This window comes from Procambarus clarkii, chromosome 74 (genome assembly GCF_040958095.1).
Source record: "Procambarus clarkii isolate CNS0578487 chromosome 74, FALCON_Pclarkii_2.0, whole genome shotgun sequence".
Classification (NCBI taxonomy): domain Eukaryota; kingdom Metazoa; phylum Arthropoda; class Malacostraca; order Decapoda; family Cambaridae; genus Procambarus; species Procambarus clarkii.
The window spans coordinates 15,395,105-15,420,645 of NC_091223.1; the positions used below are offsets into that span (position 1 = coordinate 15,395,105).

Here is a 25,541-nt window from a genome sequence, read left to right on the forward strand (position 1 = left end):
ATGTACAGGTTCGTAAGTGCTTGCGTAACTGCTTCGTGAATCTGGCCCCTGTATCCTCTTCTGTTGTAAAATGTTTTAAAGCTGAATAAAAAATATATTTTTTTATTCGTAATATTGACAATAAAAACGTTTCACGATTTTGTGGTGAAAAATATCATTCATAATCGTCCATGAGATAATCGTCTCAAGATAAGATAAGATGAGATGAGGTTATCTTGAGAGATGATTTCGGGGCTTAGCGTCCCCGCGGCCCGGTCCTCGACCAGGCCTCCTTAGCTCTACACAGTATGAGCTAAGATCTTGCTACCACTTACTCTCGTCACTCAATGTGCTACCTGCCACCCATCACAACCCGGTAAACCATCAGTCCGTCAATATTGTGGCGGTTTCAATGTCACTGAAGCACCGGAATTTTGACGTTGTGGTCGATTGCGTATGAAATACGATGTAATAAGCGTGAGGACAGGTTGAAGTAAGGAAGGAAATATCAGGGGGAAAGCGCCAAGCCATTACGACTATATAGCACTGGGAAGGGGTCAGGATAAGGATTTGGGATGGGACGGAGGGAAAGGAATGGTGCCCAACCACTTGTAGACGGTCGGGGGATTGAACGCCGACCTGCATGAAGCGAGACCGTCGCTCTACCGTCAATCGTCCCCCTCCCCCCCCCTCACCACATCCAGGGGAGGGAGAGGGGAGCCGGTCGGCCGAGCGGACAGCACGCTGGACTTGTGATCCTGTGGTCCTGGGTTCGATCCCAGGCGCCGGCGAGAAACAATGGGCAGAGTTTCTTTCACCCTATGCCCCTGTTACCTAGCAGTAAAATAGGTACCTGGGTGTTAGTCAGCTGTCACGGGCTGTTTCCTGGGGGTGGAGGCCTGGTCGAGGACCGGGCCGCTGGGACACTAAAGCCCCGAAATCATCTCAAAAAACCTCAAGAAGAAGGGGTGCCAACTGTACTTCTTTCCTGGTAGACAGTGGTACCAACTGTTCCGGTGTCCGCGGGTCCTCCATCTTATCTCCCCTTTCTCCTATAATCGTTTCCTGATGACATTCCATTCACCTTTATAATTCCTCTCTCTCCTCCTTCCTCCTCCTCCTCCTTCTCTTCCTCACACTTTTATCACAATATTTCTCTTTATTCCAATCTCCCCCTTTGCCTGCCTATTCTATAGCTTGTTACTATCTATTCTCACTTATGTCTTACCTTATATCTTCTTTCTCTCTCACTTCCCACCTCTCTCTCTCTCACTCCCCACCTCTCTCTCTCTCACTTCCCCGCCTCTTTATCTTGAGGTTATCTTGAGATGATTTCGGGGCTTAGCGTCCCCGCGGCCCGGTCCTCGACCAGGCCTCCTTTTTGCTACACAAAATCATCCCTAGGAAGCAGCCTGTAGCAGCTGTCTAACTCCCAGGTACCTAAAAAAGAAACGTTTTACCCATTTGTTTCCTCCTCCACCGGGGATCGAACCCGGAACCTCAGGACTACGAATCCCCAGCGCTGTCCACTCAGCTGTCATGCGCCCACTTGACGCTTTTCCGCACAATTCTCACTTCTCACCTCTCATTTCCCGCCTCTTTCTCCCACGTCTCTCATCTTTTTTGCACCTTTTGTTCTCTCTCACCTCAAGCTGAATCACCACATTCGGGACCCAAGAGCCAAAGCTCTTGGGTCCCGAGCTTTGGGTGAGTACAGACGAGGAGTCACAATAACGTGGCTAAATTATGTCGACCAGACCACACACTAGAAGGTGAAGGGACGACGACGACGTTTCGGTCCGTCCTGGACCATTCTCAAGTCGATTTTGCTCAAGACTATCGACTTGAGAATGGTACAGGACGGACCGAAACGTAGATAGAGGGAAGCCTCGTGTCCTCAGCCAATAGGTGCCACGAAATCCTCGTGTCCTCAGCCAATAGGTGCCACGAAAGCCTCGTGTCAACGGCCAATAGGTGCCACGAAATCCTCGTGTCCTCAGCCAATAGGTGCCACGAAAGCCTCGTGTCAACGGCCAATAGGTGCCACGAAAGCCTCGTGTCCTCAGCCAATAGGTGCCACGAAAGCCTCGTGTCAACAGCCAATAGGTGCCACGAAATCCTCGTGTCCTCAGCCAATAGGTGCCACGAAAGCCTCGTGTCAACGGCCAATAGGTGCCACGAAAGCCTCGTGTCCTCAGCCAATAGGTGCCACGAAAGCCACGTGTCTCCCCCAAATAAATATAAGAAATCTTGGCTGAACAAACGTGCAAAAGTGGATGGGTTCGAAGAAGAATTAGAGGATTGTAATGGATAGGAAGTGCCAGGGTTGTAATGGATAGGTGAGCTGGCCGGCTGCTCCAAGCAACAACCTTCTAGATCAAGGCTGACCTTCTAGCTCAAGGTTAACCTTCTAGATCAACCTCCTATACCACACAAGGGGAGTTGAACCTCCAGAACTCACTTCAGATATACTCCAAGTACCCCTTCCCTTCTATTTCCCTATCTCCCTCTTCCTTTCCCTTTCCCCCCCCCTTCCTCTTCCATATCTCCCTCCCCTTCTTGCCCTCCCTCTCCGCTCACCCTATCACCCTGGTGCCTCTCACCACGTCCCGGCTCAGTCCCCCAATACATAAATCCCTGAGTGGCTTGTAGGGTCACGCTGGTGGACCTCATGTGACCCTGACTGGTGCCACAGCCTCACCCTTGACCTCTACTGGGGTCACAGGGAAGGGACAGCTTCTATTGACCCCACACGAGACAGCTTCTATTTATACTCTAACCCCTACATACATGTGTCTATCCTGCGCTTGAAACAATCCCACGTCTATTATTTTAACCGGTTATATATTTCATAAATCAACAACCCTGGTTTTAAACCAGTATTTCTATAGCGGTATATCTATAGTTCATATATGTACTATATAAGGCCTAAGATAGCGTAAATTAGGCTAAAGATTACTTTGACTGACGACGTCAGGTTTTTCAATTATTTTTCTCTTGTTTAACATGCAATTTGGAGATAATTTAGTGATAGAAAACGTGAACTTTCTGGACTTTAATAGCACATTTTTTGTACGTTTGAGCGAAGATTTGCAGGAAATTTAATCATTTTTAGAAAAAAGGGAATTTGTAGCTATTGTGTTATTTTCTATTATGTGGAGATATATTTCAGTCCCTCCTCGTAAGGTTTCCCAACGTTAAGAAAACGGTAAATTTAAAGTGGCCTTATCCTAACCTTTCCAGAGGACCCATAACAGAAAACGGGACACTACGTCACTTTCGCAGCTTCCGTTTTCTAGTACGACCATTTTTGGCCTCATGTTGTTGTTGTTGTTTAAGATTCGCTACCTAGAACAAAAAGTTCCAAGTAGCACGGTCTATGGCGAGCCCGTAGTGGACTGTTGGCCTCATGTAACGCATACGATCGAAAAGCGACGTTCAATGTTATCTTGAGATGATTTCGGGGCTTTTAGTGTCCCCGCGGCCCGGTCCTCGACCAGGCCTCCACCCCCAGGAAGCAGCCCGTGACAGCTGACTAACACCCAGGTACCTATTTTACTGCTAGGTAACAGGGGCATAGGGTGAAAGAAACTCTGCCCATTGTTTCTCGCCGGCGCCTGGAATCGAACCAGGACCACAGGATCACAAGTCCAGCGTGCTGTCCGCTCGGCCGACCGGCTCCCTCGAGGACAGGTTCCATATTTGGTACCTATTTTACTGCTAGGTAACAGGGGCATAGGGTGAAAGAAACTCTGCCCATTGTTTCTCGTCGGCGCCTGGGATCGAACCCAGGACCACAGGATTACAAGTCCAGCGTGCTGTCCGCTCTGCCGACCGGCTCCCTCGAGGACAGGTTCCATATTTCCCACCGTGTTATTCCCCTTCCATATATATATATACCTGATTTACCTCAAGGGCCACTAACCCTAGTGGCCTCGACGAGGACAGGAAGCCGGCGGCTTGTCAAAGGTCCCTCGCTGTCACCGTTACTCTCCGCCTTTCTAGAGGATGTAAATTAGGCGGTCTTAATCTCTCTTCATAAGTCAGGCTTCCAATTCCTGGGGGATTAACTTGGTCATTCTTCTCTGCGGATGTTCAAGTGGATTTGTGTCTATTCTATAGTAGGGCGACCACCTGTGTGACGTATAATCTAAACAGGGCCTAACAAGAGTGCGAGAGTGGACAATAACATAGGGCGACTTAATGCTAATCTCCAGGAATCTTGGGAGGTGGAATATCCTTTTAAATTTTGCCCCGAGGGGCGAGTTTATTGGGCAGAGCCACTCATCTTGTGAGTGGACACACCGCCATAGTGACAGTATTGGGCAGAGCCACTCATCTTGTGAGTGGACACACCGCCATAGTGACAGTATTGGGCAGCGCCACTCATCCTGTGAGTGGACACACCGCCATAGTGACAGTATTGGGCAGCGTCACTCATCCTGTGAGTGGACACACCGCCATAGTGACAGTATTGGGCAGCGTCACTCATCCTGTGAGTGGACACACCGCCATAGTGACAGTATTGGGCAGCGCCACTCATCCTGTGAGTGGACACACCGCCATAGTGACAGTATTGGGCAGCGCCACTCATCCTGTGAGTGGACACACCGCCATAGTGACAGTATTGGGCAGCGCCACTCATCCTGTGAGTGGACACACCGCCATAGTGACAGTATTGGGCAGCGTCACTCATCCTGTGAGTGGACACACCGCCATAGTGACAGTATTGGGCAGCGTCACTCATCCTGTGAGTGGACACACCGCCATAGTGACAGTATTGGGCAGCGCCACCCATCCTGTGAGTGGACACACCGCCATAGTGACAGTATTGGGCAGCGCCACTCATCCTGTGAGTGGACACACCGCCATAGTGACAGTATTGGGCAGCGTCACTCATCCTGTGAGTGGACACACCGCCATAGTGACAGTATTGGGCAGCGTCACTCATCCTGTGAGTGGACACACCGCCATAGTGACAGTATTGGGCAGCGCCACTCATCCTGTGAGTGGACACACCGCCATAGTGACAGTATTGGGCAGCGTCACTCATCCTGTGAGTGGACACACCGCCATAGTGACAGTATTGGGCAGCGCCACTCATCCTGTGAGTGGACACACCGCCATAGTGACAGTATTGGGCAGCGTCACTCATCCTGTGAGTGGACACACCGCCATAGTGACAGTATTGGGCAGCGCCACTCATCCTGTGAGTGGACACACCGCCATAGTGACAGTATTGGGCAGCGCCACTCATCCTGTGAGTGGACACACCGCCATAGTGACAGTATTGGGCAGCGCCACTCATCCTGTGAGTGGACACACCGCCATAGTGACAGTATTGGGCAGCGCCACTCATCCTGTGAGTGGACACACCGCCATAGTGACAGTATTGGGCAGCGCCACTCATCCTGTGAGTGGACACACCGCCATAGTGACAGTATTGGGAAGCGCCACTCATCCTGTGAGTGGACACACCGCCATAGTGACAGTATTGGGCAGCGCCACTCATCCTGTGAGTGGACACACCGCCATAGTGACAGTATTGGGCAGCGCCACTCATCCTGTGAGTGGACACACCGCCATAGTGACAGTATTGGGCAGCGCCACTCATCTTGTGAGCTTGTAGTGCCCCAGGCAAGTTTGAAGACATGTACATGTCATATATATATATAAAACATATGTATGGAGTATTCATGCCATATACATACACATATACTGGAGTCTGAGTGCATAATATACGTATAGTATACATCAATACACACACTAGCTTATAAACACGTCATTCAGGCATATCTGGTCGAATGTTATACCAGCAAGATATTTCTTATACTTAAACGCCCGCCCACACAGGCCGCCAACACAGGCCGCCCACTCAAGAACACAATCCACCCACCCGCCCACACATGAACACAAACCACCCAAACATCCCCCCTCCCCATCTCCCATCCACCCCCCCCCTCCCCTCACATTATAATACACATATTTATACACTATTGACTCGAGATTGAATGAAGGCGAGCAAACGACCCAATTGGCCGTTAATGGGGTCACGTGCTGTCGTTTGCAGGGTCGTTGAGCCGTTACCAGCGGCGTGTGTTGACAGTGTCGCTGATAACGACTAGACCCGCACAATCTTCCTCCCGCTCTAATTTTCCTCTCATCTGAAGGGAAAAGGAAGGGGGACGGGGGGAGAGGGGGGGGTAGAGAACCAGATTAACCCCCCTGGCCCCCCGTTTTCTTCTAATATCATATAAACACCATTGTGCTAACTAAAAATCAAAATAGATATTAGTTGTAGCAAAAAAATTAAAAAAATCGAGAATATGTCAATATTTACACATATAAGTATGTCAAATGGCGACATTGGAGTGAGGAACTGTGAGGAATGTAAGGGAGGGCAGAAGGGAGATTGAGGGAGGGCAGGAGGGAGAGTGAGGAACTGTGAGGAGAGCAGTGAGAGCAAGAGGGAGAGGAGAGAGAGCTCCACACACACACACACACACACACCCTGCCAGCCAGCCAGAGTCATGTAAGCCTGCTGTGTTATCAAAGGCAATCTCTGGTGCCATACTCCCCTTTATAGCTGCTGGTGGTGGGAACTACTGCTGGCGGAGAGGGCCACGAGTATACGCTCTTCCTTATTCATATTGCTCTATTATATCTTATATATATATGTGTGTGTGTGTGTGTGTGTGTGTGTGTGTGTGTGTGTGTGTGTGTGTGTGTGTGTGTGTGTGTGTGTGTGTGTGTGATTCTAGCACGACTCTTTCTCTACATATATTCACTTGGGAAGGACGTTTCAAAATGAACTCTCCAAACGCCATGTTACTATTTTATTGGGTCGGTTGGGTGTCGCATTCACAAGGGCGCGTTCCGCTGAAGCTCTCGTCAACATCTTCGGAGGCAGGGGGTGAGGGGGATACGAATATTGGCTGGAAGTGCATTATATATAATTTACAACGTTCCTTACATGCTATGCTTTATCATTGACATCTCATGGCTTGCTATGCTTTACGCTCTGGCGGCGATAAATGCGTTGGGTGACAGGGGCGTCACCCACTGATTGACAGGTGCGTCACCGCCTGTCTCACCACCCGGAGGTCTGGTCGAGGACCGGGCCGTGGGGACACTAAAGCCCCGAAATCATCTCAAGATAACCCGTCTAAGCCATGTTTGGTAACAGCTCTGTGGTAACTAGTGCCAAATCCCTCTCTGGATGCCACAAAGACCCCAGGAAGCTGGCACATTACCCGAGGAGGGTGATGGCGCCCTCGCACGTGCCACGCGCGTGCCAGGACGGCACACGCACGTGCGGGGGCGGCACACGCACGTGCAATGTGTGCTCACACCCTCGTCAAAGCCTCCTCCTCTCTTGTTGGGAGGCTGTTGTGACCAATGTGTTTAGTGGGCGGGTTGTTGAGGCAGAAGATGATGCGGGTGGCAGGGTGGGTGGCAGGGTGGGTGGCAGGGCGGGCGGCAGCTAGGGAGGACGGGCGGCAGGGAGGAAGAGAGAGATAGGGGCGGAGGCCAAGCCTGGAATCTCCTGGTTATCGCTCGTAAAATTATGGTGGCGAGGGGAATGGCCACTGGCTGACTGGTGCCTCCGTCACCCCTCTGGATCTGGGGAGAGGAGACGACGTCTCTGACACGCTGAAGGTGCTGGGGGGGTCTTCTGGGGGTCTTTCGGGGGTCTTCTGGGGGTCTTCTGGGGGTCTTTCATGGGTTTTCTGGGGGTCTTTCGGGGGCCTTCCGTGTAATGGCGAATCAGGTAATTTCTGACTCGTGAGGAGCTGTAGGTGTTCCAGAGTAAGGCAAAGGGTCATGCTGATTCCAGAGGGGAAACTGGAACCCTTCCACGGGTGGAAAAGGTCATCTCTGACCTCAGAGGAGATGTTTGAGATCTTCCTTGGATAGGAAAGGAACCAGAGGAGGAATTGGGGAACTTCCAGAGAAAGGTAGAGAAAATTCATGTCATCTTATCATTCCAGGCTCCCAGCCACTTGGGCTGGACGGTAGAGCGACGGTCTCGCTTCATGCAGATCGGGGTTCAATTCCCGACCGTCCAAGTGGTTGGGTACCATTCCTTCCCTCCCGTCTTCATATTCCAACTCCTTTTCCTTATATCTCTTCCAGGTGGTATATGGAAATACTGACCATAAATACTCCTAATTCAGGATTAATCAAGCACTTTCTCAACAGCTTACGAAACCTGTACATCTCTCCCTGATCATGGCGGTTATGTTTACATTTGTTAGATTGTTAGATTAGTTAGTTGTTTATAACAATAATAAAATTGGGTTGTGAAGTTTCCAACATTGTTTGTAAACAAAGCCGCCACGATTAGAAAAATGATGTACGGATTTCGTAAGTGCTAGTCCCCCGGCCGTGATGGTTGGTGAATACTGCTCCAGGATCTCTTATTCCCCAAAAGGCACCGTTTCCGTAACATCCTAACCCTCCCACCCCCCAAACAAACCCCTCCCCAACCCTCCATCAACCCCCTTCTCCCCCCCCCCTCCATCAACACCCTTCCCCCCAACCCCCCATCAACCCCCTACCCCCCCATCAACCCCCTTCCCCCCCCCCCACCACTCAACAACCCCCTCCCCTACCCCCCATCAACCCCATTCCCCCCATCATCCCCCTTCCCCCCCATCAACCCCCTTCCCCCCTCCCCTCCATCAACAACCCCCCTCCACCCCTCTAGCAACCCCCTTCCCCCCCCACCACCCCCCATCAACCCCCCCACTCCCCCTCCCCCTCCCCCCACCTACGTGAAAGTCCAGCAGCTCTCCTAACGCCCCGACTGTGTTCCACCCGGCAGGTATCCCGGGCATGACGATGGACAAGGATGGGAAGAAGAAGCACACGAGACCTACCTTCAGCGGCCAACAGATCTTCGCTCTGGAGAAGACCTTCGAGCAGACCAAGTACCTGGCGGGCCCCGAGAGAGCCAAGCTCGCGTACGCTCTCGGGATGACTGAATCTCAAGTCAAAGTTAGTCAAATGTGCTTTTTGTGCCTGTTATAGGTCAGTCAAGTGGGTCTTTTATACCTGTTATAGGTTAGTCAAGTGGGTCTTTTTGTACCTGTTATAGGTCAGTCAAGTGGGTCTTTTATACCTGTTATAGGTCAGTCAAGTGGGTCTTTTTATACCTGTTATAGGTTAGTCAAATGAGCTTTTTGTACCTGTTATAGGTCAGTCAAATGTGCTTTTTGTACCTGTTATAGGTCAGTCAAATGTGCTTTTTGTACCTGTTATAGGTCAGTCAAATGGGCCTTTTTATACCTGTTATAGGTTAGTCAAATGGGTCTTTTATACCTGTTACAGGTCAGTCAAGTGGGTCTTTTTGTACCTGTTATAGGTCAGTCAAATGGGCCTTTTTATACCTGTTATAGGTCAGTCAAGTGGGTCTTTTATACCTGTTACAGGTCAGTCAAGTGGGTCTTTTTGTACCTGTTATAGGTCAGTCAAATGTGCTTTTTGTACCTGTTATAGGTTAGTCAAATGGGCCTTTTATACCTGTCATAGGTCAGTCAAATGGGTCTTTTATACGTGTCATAGGTCAGTCAAAAGTGCCTTTCATACCTGTCAAATGTCAGTCATAGGTGCCACTTACCACTCACACAAACACACTTCAAAACAAACGAGCAAACAAGTGCTGGATGAGTCTAAACAAAAACAAACAAACTTACAAACGAAAGCAAGACACTTCAACCCATTTTGTTTATCTCAAGTTGCCCTTATATTCATGAGAGCAAGTTGAGTCAAGACTCAGGACTTGAGTAATAGGCACTCAAGTCCCGCGTCTTGCACACACACAGCATAAACCGCACCTTAAGTCTCTTGTAAACTTTACAAGAATAAGACCAACTTGTTAAGTGTAAAGTGTTTGTGAATGATAACTTTTAAAATTATATAAAGTACAAAATGTAGATAATTTTAACTACTACTTTAAGTAGAACTATAACAACATCACCAAATTGCTACACTTCCTTTAAGAACAATGGTAGTAAAATTAACTGTCACAAGTTCACTTAACGAGGTCATTCACCGAAAACATTCAGTTTGGTTTCGTACACGACAGGACACGTTCATATCCTGTTGAGCGCTCCGTCATGCAAATGGGCCTTGGTGATTCCAGGACGAACAAGCGCTAGGCTTGTTTGTGGTGGTGTGGCGAGGGGATGGTAGTAGTGATCCCAACGTACAAGATACTGACGATAAACAGTCGAAGGGAAACGAAATGAAACTGAATTGGCGAATCCAGTCACCAGCTTACAATAAGAAAAACCGCGGCTTGATAAGAGTCTTTGCAGTCTTTTTGAGTCTTTGCATCCAGTATTTACCTAAGTCTTTCCTAAATCTAAACTTATCCAATTTATACCCAAATACTGAGTCTTTGCATCCAGTATTTACCCAAGTCTTTCCTAAATCTAAACTTATCCAATTTATACCCAAATACTGAGTCTTTGCATCCAGTATTTACCCAAGTCTTTCCTAAATCTAAACTTATCCAATTTATACCCAAATACTGAGTCTTTGCATCCACTATTTACCCAAGTCTTTCCTAAATCTAAACTTATCCAATTTATACCCAAATACTGAGTCTTTGCATTCAGTATTTACCCAAGTCTTTCCAAAATCTAAACTTATCCAATTTATACCCAAATACTGAGTCTTTGCATCCAGTATTTACCCAAGTCTTTCCTAAATCTAAACTTATCCAATTTATACCCAAATACTGAGTCTTTGCATCCAGTATTTACCCAAGTCTTTCCAAAATCTAAACTTATCCAATTTATACCCAAATACTGAGTCTTTGCATCCAGTAGCCGAATAGATTGGGCTTGGGAGCTAACACTCAACCCTGGAAGAACATGTAGCTAAGTGACCACACACACATTTTAGCCTAGTTTATCTCACGCGGTGATCTGGTGGGGGGGGGGGATGCTGGGACACTAAACTGTTGTTGTTAAAGATTCGCTACTCGGAGCAAAGAGTTCCAAGTAGCACGGGCTATGGTGAGCCCGAAGTTAGAGACCAAACATGGACCATTGTTATGGTCTTTGATGGACGCTTCTTAGTATTACAATGGTGTGTGGAGGACCCGTCATCACCCTACACTAAGTAAGGGTGTGTGTAGTGTGTGTGTGTGTGTGTGTGTGTGTGTGTGTGTGTGTGTGTGTGTGTGTGTGTGTGTGTGTGTGTGTGTGTGTGTGTGTGTGTGTGTGTGTGTGTGTGTGTGTGTAGGGTGTGTGGAGAGGCAGTGAGAGAGAGACTCAGGGAGGGAGAGAGGGAGGGAGAGATATGTAAGACAGTATGTGACAGTATAAGGAGATGAGAGCAGAAGTGAGTCCTGCCTCATCATCTCCATCTCTCACAGCTTCACTTGATGCTCGCTCTTCCAAGTGGTTTTTGCGGTGATTGTGCTGGGCTGATTGTGAGTAGGGGATGGTGATTGTGAGCGGGGTTGATGATGGTGATGATGGTGAGGTGAAATGTGAAATATTATTTGTATTTACTTTCTGTGTCTGCACTATCGAGCTATTAGCTCTTGGACCCCGCCTTTTTAATCGATCTATCTTAATCTATTATGTCTACTACTTTGATTTCTTTCTAACACATACACACACACACACACACACACAATGGTATGATAGTAGACGGGCTTCCACCTTGCTGACACGATGTTATGATAGCAGGCGGGCTGTCCGCCTTGCTGACACGATGGTATGATAGCAGGCGGGCTGTCCGCCTTGCTGACACGATGATATATTTCAAAATTGGTTTCGTTTTTCTTCTCTTGTTAGGGGGGTGTCTAGTCTGTATTTAATTATGTATTATGAAGCCTGTGTACCTTCGTTTAGATCCAAGTTCTTTAGCCCCGAGCTGTGGGAGTGGGACCCTATCCGCCCCAACTAGAACTCCCAACACCCTCCCACATGACTCCCACCCACCCCCATTATCCACCCCACCCTACTCCCAGGCTAAGTAAACAAGGCCCGCCTCCTTCCTACAAGTGAACAACACCCCTCACTGAAATCCCTCACAAATTCAATCTTGTTTCCACCTCATTTCCCCCTCACGGCCGTGGTAAGAGGCGTTACTCACCCCCTCACTGCGTCTCATTACTCTCCCCTCACCTCTCATCTTCTCCCCTCTCTCACCTCCTCTTCCCCCTCATCATGTTTCTCTAGTCCCTCCCCTCATCTCTCTTCCTACCAGCTCTCCTCACTCTCCCATCCTTCCTCTGTCCTCTGCCACCCCTCACCCTATCCCCCCCTCCCATCCCCTCACCCTTCCCCTCCGAGCGTGAAGATGTGGTTAAGATAAGACTTATCTCTTCATTACCCGCCGCCCGCCTATCGCATCACAGCATCTGAGCATCATTGCTCGCTCTATTTAGATGGCTCAACCTTCCATCCCTGCTCCCCCACCCAACCCCCCCTTACCCCTCATCTATCCCCCTCCCCTATCCCCCCTCCTCCCAAAGCTCCAACAATTTCTCCAACACACGCCCCCCTCCCTCCTTACTCTTGCCCGTATCCCCACCTCCTAAAGCTGGGGTCTTTGCCTGTCTCCAGTACTGTGTCTGTATTTCTAGTTGTCTGTTCAGCACTCTGTGTCTCTCCTGCAGCTGAAGGTGACAATAGACTGTTTGACATAGATTAGAGCAAGCACAAGGCCCATGCTGGCCTATTAGAGGCAGCTGTCCTATTTATATCCACCCCCAAACTCATTCATATACATGTCTAACCTACGCTTAAAACACTCCGGGGATTGTTTCAAGCGCAGGTTATACTTTTAGGAAACATATAAGCTGTGATTTGTCATTGTTTCGCCAAGTTTGTTACTTATCATTCATCGCCTTGAATTATGTCGTGTGAAAGTTATTGAGCACAAGTCATAATACCTCGTGACGCAGTGGGCACAATTTTTTTTTCAAGAATTGCGTTGAACTCTCGTTGAATGGACGCTGATGGCGTTAAATTGACGCCGAATTATGGACATAATATCTCACGCCCCTCTGTGTTCAGGCACCAGGCGTGGGGTGGGCGGGGGTGGGGTTGGGGGTGGGGGGGGGGTAGGTAGGGGGGGGGGGCACCTTCCCCCCACCCACATATTTTGCTTATAAAATCAAAATTCCTTCGAGGCACAACTGTGATCCAAAGATTTACGGCCGTTCCTTGTTGTTCCCGGCCACCCCCCCCCCTTCCCTTCTCTTCCACCCCCTTCCCTTCTCTTCCCTTCCTCTTGCCACCCTCTACCTCCGGCCACTCCCTCCCTATCTCTCCCTTAGAGATAGGGAGTGGGGGTGGCCGGGTGAATCACGCTATGAGCTTAATTTCTAGCACATTGGTCTACGTCCTCGGCTCACAACCAAGTTCAATCGCCGGGGGGGGGGGAGATAAACACGGTTGAGCACGTTTCATATCAAGTGTCTCATCTCAGTTGACAAACAGCAAAGTGAGCAAATGTTCCCAATATCCCCCAAAAAATACTTTTCCAGATGAGCGTAGCTCTTTGATCTCAGCAGAGCCTAGTCTCAGAGTGTGGTCGCAGGTGGTGAGGTATGACCAGGGAGGGAGGAAGAGGCGTTATGAAAAGGAGGGAGGGAAGGGGAAGGGAGGGGGAAGATGGGAAGGGAGCCAAGGGGAGAGGGAGGGAGGGAAGGGGGGAGGATTGGTTGCTATAAATATGCAGATCTCTTTCACAGAGGTGACATAATTGAGGGCTAAACTCTGGTGGGAGGGATGGAAGAGGAAAATGGGAGAGGAGGAGGAGGAGGGGGGAAGGATGAAAGAGGAGGATAGCTTTGAGATAACGAGGTGGGATGGAATAGATTGGAGAAAAGGGAGAGAAACAGACAATTTGTGATAAACACCGTGAGAAGACATCACATTTTAAGATGGAATAGAAGAGAATGAGAAAGAAGTGTAATAGAGAAAGCAAGAAATGAAGCACTAGATGGTACGAATAGTGGATGAAAAAAATACCCAGATAACAAGAGATAAGAACTTTAAACAAGGCCATTCGACAAAGGATAAGGTTGACTGTTCGCCCAGCTCCCAGAGATGCTCTGTGAATGGAACTTAGATTAACTGTCTAATATCATAAAATATATTCAAGAAGCACAAATTCCTACACACTACTCATATATATATATATATATATATATATATATATATATATATATATATATATATATATATATATATATATATATATATATATATATATATATATATATATATATTTTTTGGTAGCAGTCTTTCCTGTAGACATATATTATTAAATATGACCGAAAAAGTAAGATTAATAATTCTAACACGAATTTTCTCAATATTTCTTATGTTTCTTTTCACTGTCGATGGTAATTGAAAAATCAGTTCTCCAAAATTCATTTTTATTTCTAGTCTGACGCGACACTTCAACGCGTTTCGTAATAACTTATTACATTTTCAAAGACTTTAGTTTACACACAGACAACTATAACCTGCAACTATATATATATATATATGAGACAATGTCAGAGCACGAAGGAAGGATTAAGACAGGAATTTCCTTAATTAAGATTTTTCGTATTTAATAATACGTCTTCAGAAGGCTGGATTTACTATTGATTGATGAAGATTAAGCCACCACAAGAGGTGGCACGGGCATGAATAGCCCGTAAGTGGTAGATGTTTGTAGTGAAGATGATACCAGCGGGATCTATATGTCTCTGTGTCCTGAGAAATAAATCAATTATTCGTAAGTTTTCTGTAAACACCTGTGTTTACAGACGTGTTTAGTGTTTACAGAAAACCTACGAATAATTGATCTTAAGTTCATTATTTCTCAAGGCATAGATACAATGTTCATTATTTCTCAAGGCATAGATACAATGTTCATTATTTCTCAAGGCATATATACAATGTTCATTATTTCTCAAGGCATAGATACAATGTTCATTATTTCTCAAGGCATAGATACAATGTTCATTATTTCTCAAGGCATAGATACAATGTTCATTATTTCTCAAGGCATAGATACAATGTTCATTATTTCTCAAGGCATAGATACAATGTTCATTATTTCTCAAGGCATAGATACAATGTTCATTATTTCTCAAGGCATAGATACAATGTTCATTATTTCTCAAGGCATAGATACAATGTTCATTATTTCTCAAGGCATAGATACAATGTTCATTATTTCTCAAGGCATAGATACAATGTTCATTATTTCTCAAGGCATAGATACAATGTTCATTATTTCTCAAGGCATAGATACAATGTGAAAAAAGTAAATTTTTTCTTCTATGTATCTAAGAGCTCTTCGGGTTGTTAGTCAAGAACTCTTAGATGAAGAGTTTAAGAATAGTGATTCTATTGTTCTCAAGCTGTGTTATCCACTGCGTTTTTTGAGAAGTTTGCCGTAGCAAAGCCCGTCGTACATATTATAATAATATATGCAGTGAGAAAATCCGCCCCAAAATGTGTTATGTTTACCATATTTTTGTACGTTCGAAAATATTGTCAGGGCCTTGAAACTTTTTGATCTACATGTATTGTTTAATTGGGGAAAAAATACTGTTATTAAACTATTAGTTAGAAACAGTCCTCGAAGTGATAGTTGTGTCATTTACAAACTACCTCATATAGACTGTAATAGTTGACCAGACCACACACACTAGAAGGTGAAGGGACGACGACGTTTCGGTCCGTCCTGGACCATTCTCAAGTCAATTCACCTTCTAGTGTGTGGTCTGGTCAACATACTTCAGCCACGTTATTGTGACTCATCTCCTGCATAGACTGTAATAGGTTCTATGTTGGGCAAACATCCAGAGATTTGAAATTTAGTATTTCACAACTTTGTAAGACACGGCCAACTGTCTAATGTTTTGTTCATTTGTCAGAAAAGTCTCACCAAATTCATTGGGATATGGCTTTTTCGCTAACGAATTGTAAAATCATTTTCAATAGAAACATTACAGAATCTGCTTTAATACAGATTACAAAATCATGTAATTTGAACATTAGCAGTGGTTTGTATAATTTAGATCCATTTTTGATTGATCAGTTACAAGGCAATTTGAGTAGGATTATTGATATACATTTATCTCACTAATACCTATTAATATCCTCTTATCTCATTAAAGACATTGATTCTCACCTCACCTCTTTCCTGCCTATATATCTACAACACTGAATTGTAAATGCTGTCACGGGCTGCTTCCTGGGGGTGGAGGCCTGGTCGAGGACTGGGCCGCGGGGACACTAAAGCCCCGAAATCATCTCAAGATAACCTCAAGATAACCATTCTTCTCTATTGCTACAATCGTTACCCATTTACTTTGATTTCCACTTCCTATTTATTCTCCATTCCTTCTCCACCTTCCATCTCCATCTACCTTCTACCTTCCATCTCCATCTACCTTCTACCTTCCATCTCCATCTACCTTCTACCTTCCATTTCCATCTACCTTCCATCTCCATCTACCTTCTACACCAATTGTTAATTATTTTGTCAAATTTATTCCCCCCTTTTCTATTTAGTATACTCCTTTCTCCCTATTTATTATCTTGGATTTCCCCATATTGTCACCCCCTCTTCCCCCCCCCCCCTGCACCCAGTTCTTCACCAATTATCCCTATTTTCTACCCTTTTCTTGTCCTGTACTAGCCTCCCTATCGCCCTATTCTGTACCTCTTCACCTCAGACTCCGCCAAGCCTAATCGTCTCTGAAATATTGCTTTCTGTGATTCTACCGTTCTTGTTAAGTAATACTCGTGAGGGGGGGGGGGGAGAGGGAGGTAGGGGAGGGGGGAGAGGGGGGGCAGGTAGAGAGGAAAAAGAGGGGGGGAGGGAAGGAGGTCGCCTTATCACCATTCTCACCCCCTCCTCCTCAATCCCTCTCTCCCCCCCCCTACCCCTCGTCTTCTCCTTATCCCCCCCCCAATCGCCTCTCAACAGCTTCCCCACCCCTCTACCCACCTATCCCCCACTTCAATCATAACCCCCTCCCTTTCCCCCCCTCTCCCTCTCCCCCCACCACGAGTCATAACAGATACCAGTAAACACAAGAGACATGTTGGGGGTACCAATTGGTCTGAGCAGTTCCCCCCCACCCCTCCACCCCTCCCTTACAGCGTTACCAGCACCCCCCCCCCCTCTCTCTCTCTCTCCCCCCACTCCTCTACCCCCTCTCCCTTGAAGTGTTGCCAACTAAAATATTATCCCCCACATTAATTAATCCGAATCTTAACCCCCCCACCCCCCCTCTCTTCCCCCCTCCCCCCCACACACACAGTGACTACATTGATTTAAATAAGTTTATTGAGGTAAAATACACACAAAGGGATGAGGTAGCTCAAGCTATTCTCACCCCGTTCAGTACATCGTGTTAATACATACATAGACACACATCACAAACAATAAACATATTACCGAACATTCTGAGAGATAAACATCTACATTTCCTACTACATTAATATTTTCCTCAATATACAACGCAACGAATAATGTGGAAAAAATCAACGAAGTTATTTGAATAACCTCAGAGGGAATCGAACCCCACAGCGTATATTACTTAAGTATATTACTTGTTAAGTAATGCTCTACTGCAGTTCTTCACTCATTGTGTAAAGGGTGAGTACTCAATAGTTCACTTCTTACTGGAGCTGCTCTATAGCCCTGTCCTCTCTAGCTCTGTCCTCTCTAGCCCTGTCCTCTCTAGCTCTGTCCTCTCTAGCTCTGTCCTCTCTAGCCCTGTCCTCTCTAGCCCTGTCCTCTCTAGCTCTGTCCTCTCTAGCTCTGTCCTCTATAGCCCTGTCCTCTCTAGCTCTGTCCTCTCTAGCCCTGTCCTCTCTAGCTCTGTCCTCTCTAGCTCTGTCCTCTATAGCCCTGTCCTCTCTAGCTCTGTCCTCTATAGCTCTGTCCTCTATAGCCCTGTCCTCTCTAGCTCTGTCCTCTCTAGCCCTGTCCTCTCTAGCCGTGTCCTCTCTAACTCTGTCCTCTATAGCTCTGTCCTCTATAGCCCTGTCTAGTTTGGACTGACGGAAATGTATGTATGTATGCTGGTTAGTACTTATAAATTTATTCCATAAACAATAATTGCTTCCCTGCAGAGTACTCCAGTAAGCTTCCATCACCAGGTGTGAATAGCCAATCAGGAAGGTGTTCATATTAACCCATTAACACTCCAACTAATCCCAAGCGTACACTCCAGCTAATCCCAAATGTATAACCATTCGCTTGCCAAGGTCGGTCAAGATGGATAATTAGGAGATACAACACTCGACTCCAAAGTTCAATTACCTGAGAGAACAATCAAGTTCAGTGCAGGCGATGAGTCACAATAACGTGGCTAAAGTAAGTTGACCAGACCGCACACTAGAAGGTGAAGGGACGACGACGTTTCAATCGACTTGAGAATGGTCCAGGACGGACCGAAACGTCGTCGTCCCTTCACCTTCTAGTGTGTGGTCTGGTCAACTCAAGTTCAGTGTTCAATTAGGAGATAGCAACTAACATTGACCTGTAAATATAAGATCGATCACTATGGAATTCTAATACATTTCCTGAATAGTGTGTTTATGACGCCCTTAGCCATTCCTACTCTCCCAATCGACCAATCAACCAATCAACACGACTAAAGAAAATTAATCTGATATTAATAGGGTATTAAAAATATCAACACAAGACAGAACACGAAACAATGGGTATAAATTGGATAAGTTTCGATTTAGGACAGACTTGGGTAAATACTGGTTCAGTAACAGGGTTAGTGATTTGTGGAACCAATTGCCGCGTAACGTGGTGGAGGTGGGGTCCCTCGATTGTTTCAAGCGTGGGTTGGACATGTATATGAGTGGGATTGGGTGGTTATAGATAGGAGCTGCCTCGTATGGGCCAATAGGCAGTTACCTTTGTTCTTATGTTGTTCTAATTACCCATCGTCATAAGACAAGTTGTTCCAACACCGTTCACAAACTCACAAACTATCCAACAGGCCGTTAACCATAACCACTAAACAATCCAACTACCGGATATCACAATCTCACAAACTACCAAACGACAATTAACCACGCAGTCACAAACGACTCAACGATCGAACATGATAACCTTGTAAACTATCCAACGACCGAACCCGACCTCACAAACTACCCAACGACTGAACTACATAAGCTAATAAACTACCCAATAACCTAACTATCCAACACCGTGATTGCTAAGCGTGCGTCGACAGACAGAGAGAGTGAGAGAGACAGACAGACCTTTGCACGGCTGACCGCGTCAGTGTATGTGGGGGGAGGGGACGAAGAGGGGAGACAAAATAGCGGTGTATTACCTAATGTCAGATTAGGGAACGCCAGCCTATTAGGCTCGCCCTGGCTCTTTCCCGGGGAGTGAGGTTGTGGGGAGAGAGGGAGAGGGGGAGAGAGGGAGAGAGAGAGGGAGAGAGGGAGAGAAGCTGTGATACGGAGACTGCATGTGAGGAAGGTGAGGAGGTAAAAAGCAAGTATAAATACGAAAATAAGAAAGAAGAAAGAGGTTAAGAGGAGCTAGATAGTGGAGAAGAGAGAGTCGAATGGAGCCCCAGGATGGTACTTGGGGCGAGGGAAGGGGGCAGGAAAAGAGGGGGTGCAGGGGGGGTGGAGGCATATATAAGGCCGTAAAGTCGACCAATCGGGGGCAGGAGCGTGCTAGTATTGTCCTCTAGATTATGTAAATACCAGAACGGCAGAGAATATACAATAATGTTAGATTACGATCAAGATTAGAATAATATCTTGTAGTCTAATTTGGGGCGATTTGCATAATACGCTTTCATGGAGTGACAGAAGCCGAGGCCCCTGTTTGACAATATTACACGCCCCGCCTCCAGCCTGCGCCGCGGTCAATGTCGGATTATCCCTGTGGCCGGTGATATTAATATTTTAAGCAAACATTGAGGATAAAACTGCCAGATGAGTTTAGAAGAGTCAGTTATACGCTTCGTTGCATCTCCATGAACATCCGGGTGATTCTCCTCTTGAAAACAATGCTCTGTTTTGAGGGGCCTCGACGTAAATATTGAATGCTGAGAGATATGAAGATCATCAATGCATATCGTTAATGGTAAGTGATGTGTTAAGAAGGTGTCGTTCGTTGCCACGAGGCTCCGCTCATCTTGTGTATGATGCAAGAACCTGGGATTCTAAGCCTTTACTGATGGTGAGCCGGTCGGCCGAGCGGACAGCACGCTGGATTTGTGATCCTGTGGTCCTGGGTTCGATCCCAGACGCCGGCGAGAAACAATGGGCAGAGTTTCTTTCACCCTATGCCCCTGTTACCTAGCAGTAAAATAGGTACCTGGGTGTTAGTCAGCTGTCACGGGCTGCTTCCTGGGGGTGGAGGCCTGGTCGAGGACCGGGCCGCGGGGACACTAAAGCCTCGAAATCATCTCAAGATAACCTCTCAAGATGGTTCTGTGCAATTGAGCACTGGTATAGCAGGTTGTGCATGTGAAGTATATAAAGGGAATGGAATGATTATGTCTAGTATGCAGAGATTTAGCGACTGGGCAGCACGACGCAGACTGAGCTATTGGGTATTTATCTAGCCACTGAATACCTTAAGTGTAAATATGTGTAAACTAAAGTCTTTGAAAATGTAATAGGTAATTACGAAACGCGTTCAGGCGTCGCGTCAGACTAGAACTAAAAATTAATTTCGGAGAACTGATTTTTCAATTACCATCAACAGTAAAAAGAAACATAAGAAATATTGAGAAAATTTGTGTTAGAATTATTAATCTTACTTTTTCGGTCATATTTATATATACATATATATACATATATGATGTGAAATGACCACTAATGTGTGGTGTGGGTGGAGGTTTTCTTGGGATGCTGGAGCAAACATGAGGAGGAAAAGCAGCGGGAAGAAAAAACTAATTGTCTTTTTACATTGAATTCCTGGAGTGATCTGCGTCACAGAATATAAACATGCAATAGTTTTACGAGAGAGAGAGAGAGAGAGAGAGAGAGAGAGAGAGAGAGAGAGAGAGAGAGAGAGAGAGAGAGAGAGAGAGAGAGAGAGAGAGAGAGAGAGAGAGAGAGAGAGAGGGGAGAGGGAGAGAGAGAGAGAGAGAGAGAGAGAGAGAGAGAGAGAGAGAGAGAGAGAGAGAGAGAGAGAGAGAGAGAGAGAGAGAGAGAGAGAGAGAGAGAGAGAGAGAGAGAGAGAGAGAGAGAGGGGGGAGAGGGAGACAGAGAGAGACGCGATCTGAACGTTAATTTCAGAGCGTGATTCAGATCATACTGTGGTTTAACACAGAATAGGATTACGTAGAATCTGTCTCATGTCGCCCTGGTCCACACCGTCGCCACCCTGGTCCACACCGTCGCCGACCTGGTCCACACCGTCGCCGACCTGGTCCACACCGTCGCCGACCTGGTCCACACCGTCGCCGACCTGGTCCACACCGTCGCCGCCCCCCCCCCATCCCTCCGACCCCGAATACGAATCTCTTTTACATGACAATGACTAATGAAGAGCCGCGCTCTCCACCGACATTTTCACATCATTTCACCGCTTATCAATGGCCTTCGTACGATGCCATGACTAATGATTATATGGCATAGGGGCGCAGACTGTTGCGCAATCAACCCAAATGTGGTGACCAGAGTAGCTTTGTGCATTTGGTGGTTTCTGGGGGGAGGAGGGGGAGAGAGGGGGCTGTTATAGCGACTGTTTTGTGTCGGGGGAGAGAGAGAGAGAGAGAGGGGAGAGGGGGGAGAGGGGAGAGAGAGGGGGGAAAGGGGGAGAGGGGGGAGAGTCCTGATACAAAAAAGTGGTCTAAAATTATCTCAAAGTGATTCGCTCGCTTTTCCCTGGAACGAAGGCTGAAGAATGTGTAGGGGGGGAGGGGAGGGGGGGAAACACTCCCTCTGATAGGCTTACAGCGAGCCTGGGCGTGTGTGTACGATCACCCACTAACATTTAGCACAGGAGGTAATTATAACAGCCAAGAGATGGTATAGCGGTGTGCAGTTAACAACCCCCCCCCCCTAAACCCCAACCCCCCTCCTTTCCCTCCCATCCCCCCACCCCTCGGCCCCCCATCCCTCTCTCCTCCTCCTCCAGGCCAGCCATATTGTATCGACAGCCCCCCCCCCCCCCTACCATCAAACCAATTGCTCAACAGTCTTTCTGGCGCATATTCTCACCCAATCTTTATTATCCCCCCCCCCCTAACCTTCTGTTCGCACCGCATTTAAGTAATACAAAAGATGAATCGAAAGTGGAGACAGAGAGAGGGAAGGAGGAGAAGAAAGGAGGGAGAAGGAATGCAAGTGTAGAGGCCCACAGGGGCTGTCAAATTTCAGGTTTGCAGGGTTGCTCAGAATCTGTGGAGGGCGGGGCGGGGCGGACCGTTGCTAGGGACAGATGTAAATATTCCTACACGCCGCCAAATTAAGTCTTTTCACGCTCGAGAATTGTTGGGGGAGAATTGTTTCACCGTGTTACTGTGCGTTGATGGAGTGTGTGTGTGTGTGTCTGTGTACTCACCTAGTTCTCACCTAGTTGTGTTTGCGGGGGTTGAGCTCTGGCTCTTTGGTCCCGCCTCTCAACCGTCAATCAACAGGTGTACAGATTCCTGAGCCTATCGGGCTCTGTCATATCTACACTTGAAACTGTGTATGGAGTCAGCCTCCACCACATCACCCCCTAATGCATTCCATTTGTCAACCACTCTGACACTAAAAAAGTTCTTTCTAATATCTCTGTGGCTCATTTGGGCACTCAGTTTCCACCTGTGTCCCCTTGTGCGTGTTCCCCTTGTGTTAAATAGACTGTCTTTATCTACCCTATCAATCCCCTTCAGAATCTTGAATGTGGTGATCATGTCCCCCCTAACTCTTCTGTCTTCCAGCGAAGTGAGGTTTAATTCCCGTAGTCTCTCCTCGTAGCTCATACCTCTCAGCTCGGGTACTAGTCTGGTGGCAAACCTTTGAACCTTTTCCAGTTTAGTCTTATCCTTGACTAGATATGGACTCCATGCTGGGGCTGCATACTCCAGGATTGGCCTGACATATGTGGTATACAAAGTTCTGAATGATTCTTTACACCAGTTTCTGAATGCCGTTCGTATGTTGGCCAGCCTGGCATATGCCGCTGATGTTATCCGCTTGATATGTGCTGCAGGAGACAGGTCTGGCGTGATATCAACCCCCAAGTCTTTTTCCTTCTCTGACTCCTGAAGAATTTCCTCTCCCAGATGATACCTTGTATCTGGCCTCCTGCTCCCTACACCTATCTTCATTACATTACATTTGGTTGGGTTAAACTCTAACAACCATTTGTTCGACCATTCCTTCAGCTTGTCTAGGTCTTCTTGAAGCCTCAAACAGTCCTCTTTTGTTTTAATCCTTCTCATAATTTTAGCATCGTCCGCAAACATTGAGAGAAATGAATCGATACCCTCCGGGAGATCATTTACATATATCAGAAACAAGATAGGACCGAGTACAGAGCCCTGTGGGACTCCACTGGTGACTTCACGCCAATCGGAGGTCTCACCCCTCACCGTAACTCTCTGCTTCCTATTGCTTAGATACTCCCTTATCCACTGGAGCACCTTACCAGCTACACCTGCCTGTCTCTCCAGCTTATGTACCAGCCTCTTATGCGGTACTGTGTCAAAGGCTTTCCGACAATCCAAGAAAATGTGTGTGTGTGTCTGTGTGTGTGTGTGTGTGTGTGTGTGTGTGTGTGTGTGTGTGTGTGTGTGTGTGTGTGTGTGTGTGTGTGTGTGTGTGTGTGTGTGTGTGTGTAATTACCTAAGTAATTACCTAAGTGTAGTTATAGGATGAGAGCTACGCTCGTGGTGTCCCGTCTTCCCAGCACTCTTTGTCATATAACGCTTTGAAACTACTGACGGTCTTGGCCTCCACCACCTTCTCACCTAACTTGTTCCAACCATCAAGTGTGTGTGTGTGTGTGTGTGTGTGTGAGAGAGAGAGCCAGAGAGAGAGAGAGAGAGAGAGAGAGAGAGAGAGAGAGAGAGAGAGAGAGAGAGAGAGAGAGAGAGAATCATAACCTTATCTCTATCATAATTACAGTCTTCAGCTTCGACTAATTCTTATCTCCTATAGTTTTGTTCATTTTATCTCCTGGAGCTAAAGAAATGTAATCTTACATTCTTATCCGTCATTAGAGTGTCAAACCTTCAATAATGTCCTCTAGTTTTACTGCTGGTTGTGCTAAATATGTCGCCATATAAACGGAGGAAGCCTCAAATTGGGTATAAATTGGATAAGTTTAGATTTAGGAAAGACTTGGGTAAATACTGGTTCAGTAACAGGGTTGTTGATTTGTGGAACCAATTGCCGCGTAACATTGTGGAGGTGGGGTCCCTCGATTGTTTCAAGCGCGGGTTGGACATGTGTATGAGTGGGATTGGGTGGTTATAAATAGGAGCTGCCTCGTATGGGCCAATAGGAGCTGCCTCGTATGAGCCAATAGGAGCTGCCTCGTATGAGCCAATAGGAGCTGCCTCGTATGGGCCAATAGGCCTTCTGCAGTTGCCTTTGTTCTTATGTTCTTATGTATGTTCTCACGCTGTGGGGTCGGCGGTTCAAGTCTCCCAGTGACTTATTAAATGAGAAATTTCGTCATAATCTACTTAGAATATCTCTTAGAATCTTGCGAAAAGCCAGATCACTTGGGCTGGATGGTAGAGCGACGGTTTGGCTTCATGCAGGTCGGCGTTCAATCCCCCGACCGTCCAAGTGGTTGGGCACCATTCATTCCTCCCCATCCCATCCCAAATCTTTATCCTGACCCCTTCCAAGTGCTATATAGTCGAAATGATTCGGCGCTTTCTCCTGATAGTTCTCTTCTTAGTATCCTGTACGCCGCGATCATGTCTCCATTTCTGAGTGTTGTTATTTATTTAGTTGAAATACAGCTTCTCAATGCTTAGGGGGTTCCTCTCCTGGATCCCCCCCCTCTCCCTTCTGATGTATCCACCCCCCCCCTCCCCTCTCCTGATGTATCCACCCTCCCCCTCCCCTCTCCTGATGTATCCACCCCCCCCCCTTATCACCGCCCCATGTATCTCCTTATCCCCTCGAACCACATGTGTCCCCCATCCCCCTACCCACCCCCGGAGGGGTCCTAGGGGGGGAGACAGAGAGAGAGAGAGAGGGGAATTGATGTAACTCTTGATTGAGAGGAGGGTAATTAATTAAGGGGAGTTTAGCCTTCATTACGAGGGGAGGCACCCACTCCCTTCCCCTCGCCATGAAAAGTTTAACCCACCGCGCTTGTGGATACGCCTAGGAGTGTTGTGGGGAGGGTCGAGAGGGGAGAGTGTGACGGTGCACGAGGGGAGAGACAGGGGTAACAAGGCGAACACCGGGGGTACAGGTCTGGGATTTGAGGGGAGATGGGGAAGCTATAGCCAAAGGAAAAGGGATGGGGGGAGCCTGAAAAGGAAGGGGTGGAAGGGGGTGATGTGATGTGAGGGGAATGCTGAATGATGTTTAATTTAGTGCTAAATAACAGAGGCATCAATTGAG

At 47.1% G+C, this 25,541-nt stretch overlaps 1 protein-coding gene across 1 annotated transcript in view; it reads left to right on the forward strand.

Annotated features, from left to right (window-relative positions):
* Positions 1 to 25,541, forward strand: part of HGTX (HGTX homeodomain transcription factor) — a 48,857-nt gene that overhangs the window by 21,684 nt on the left and 1,632 nt on the right. Inside the window, exon 2 of the mRNA XM_045757131.2 lies at positions 8,807 to 8,979. Coding sequence (XP_045613087.1) covers positions 8,807 to 8,979 — 173 coding nt within the window. The remainder of the gene's footprint in view (positions 1 to 8,806; positions 8,980 to 25,541) is intronic.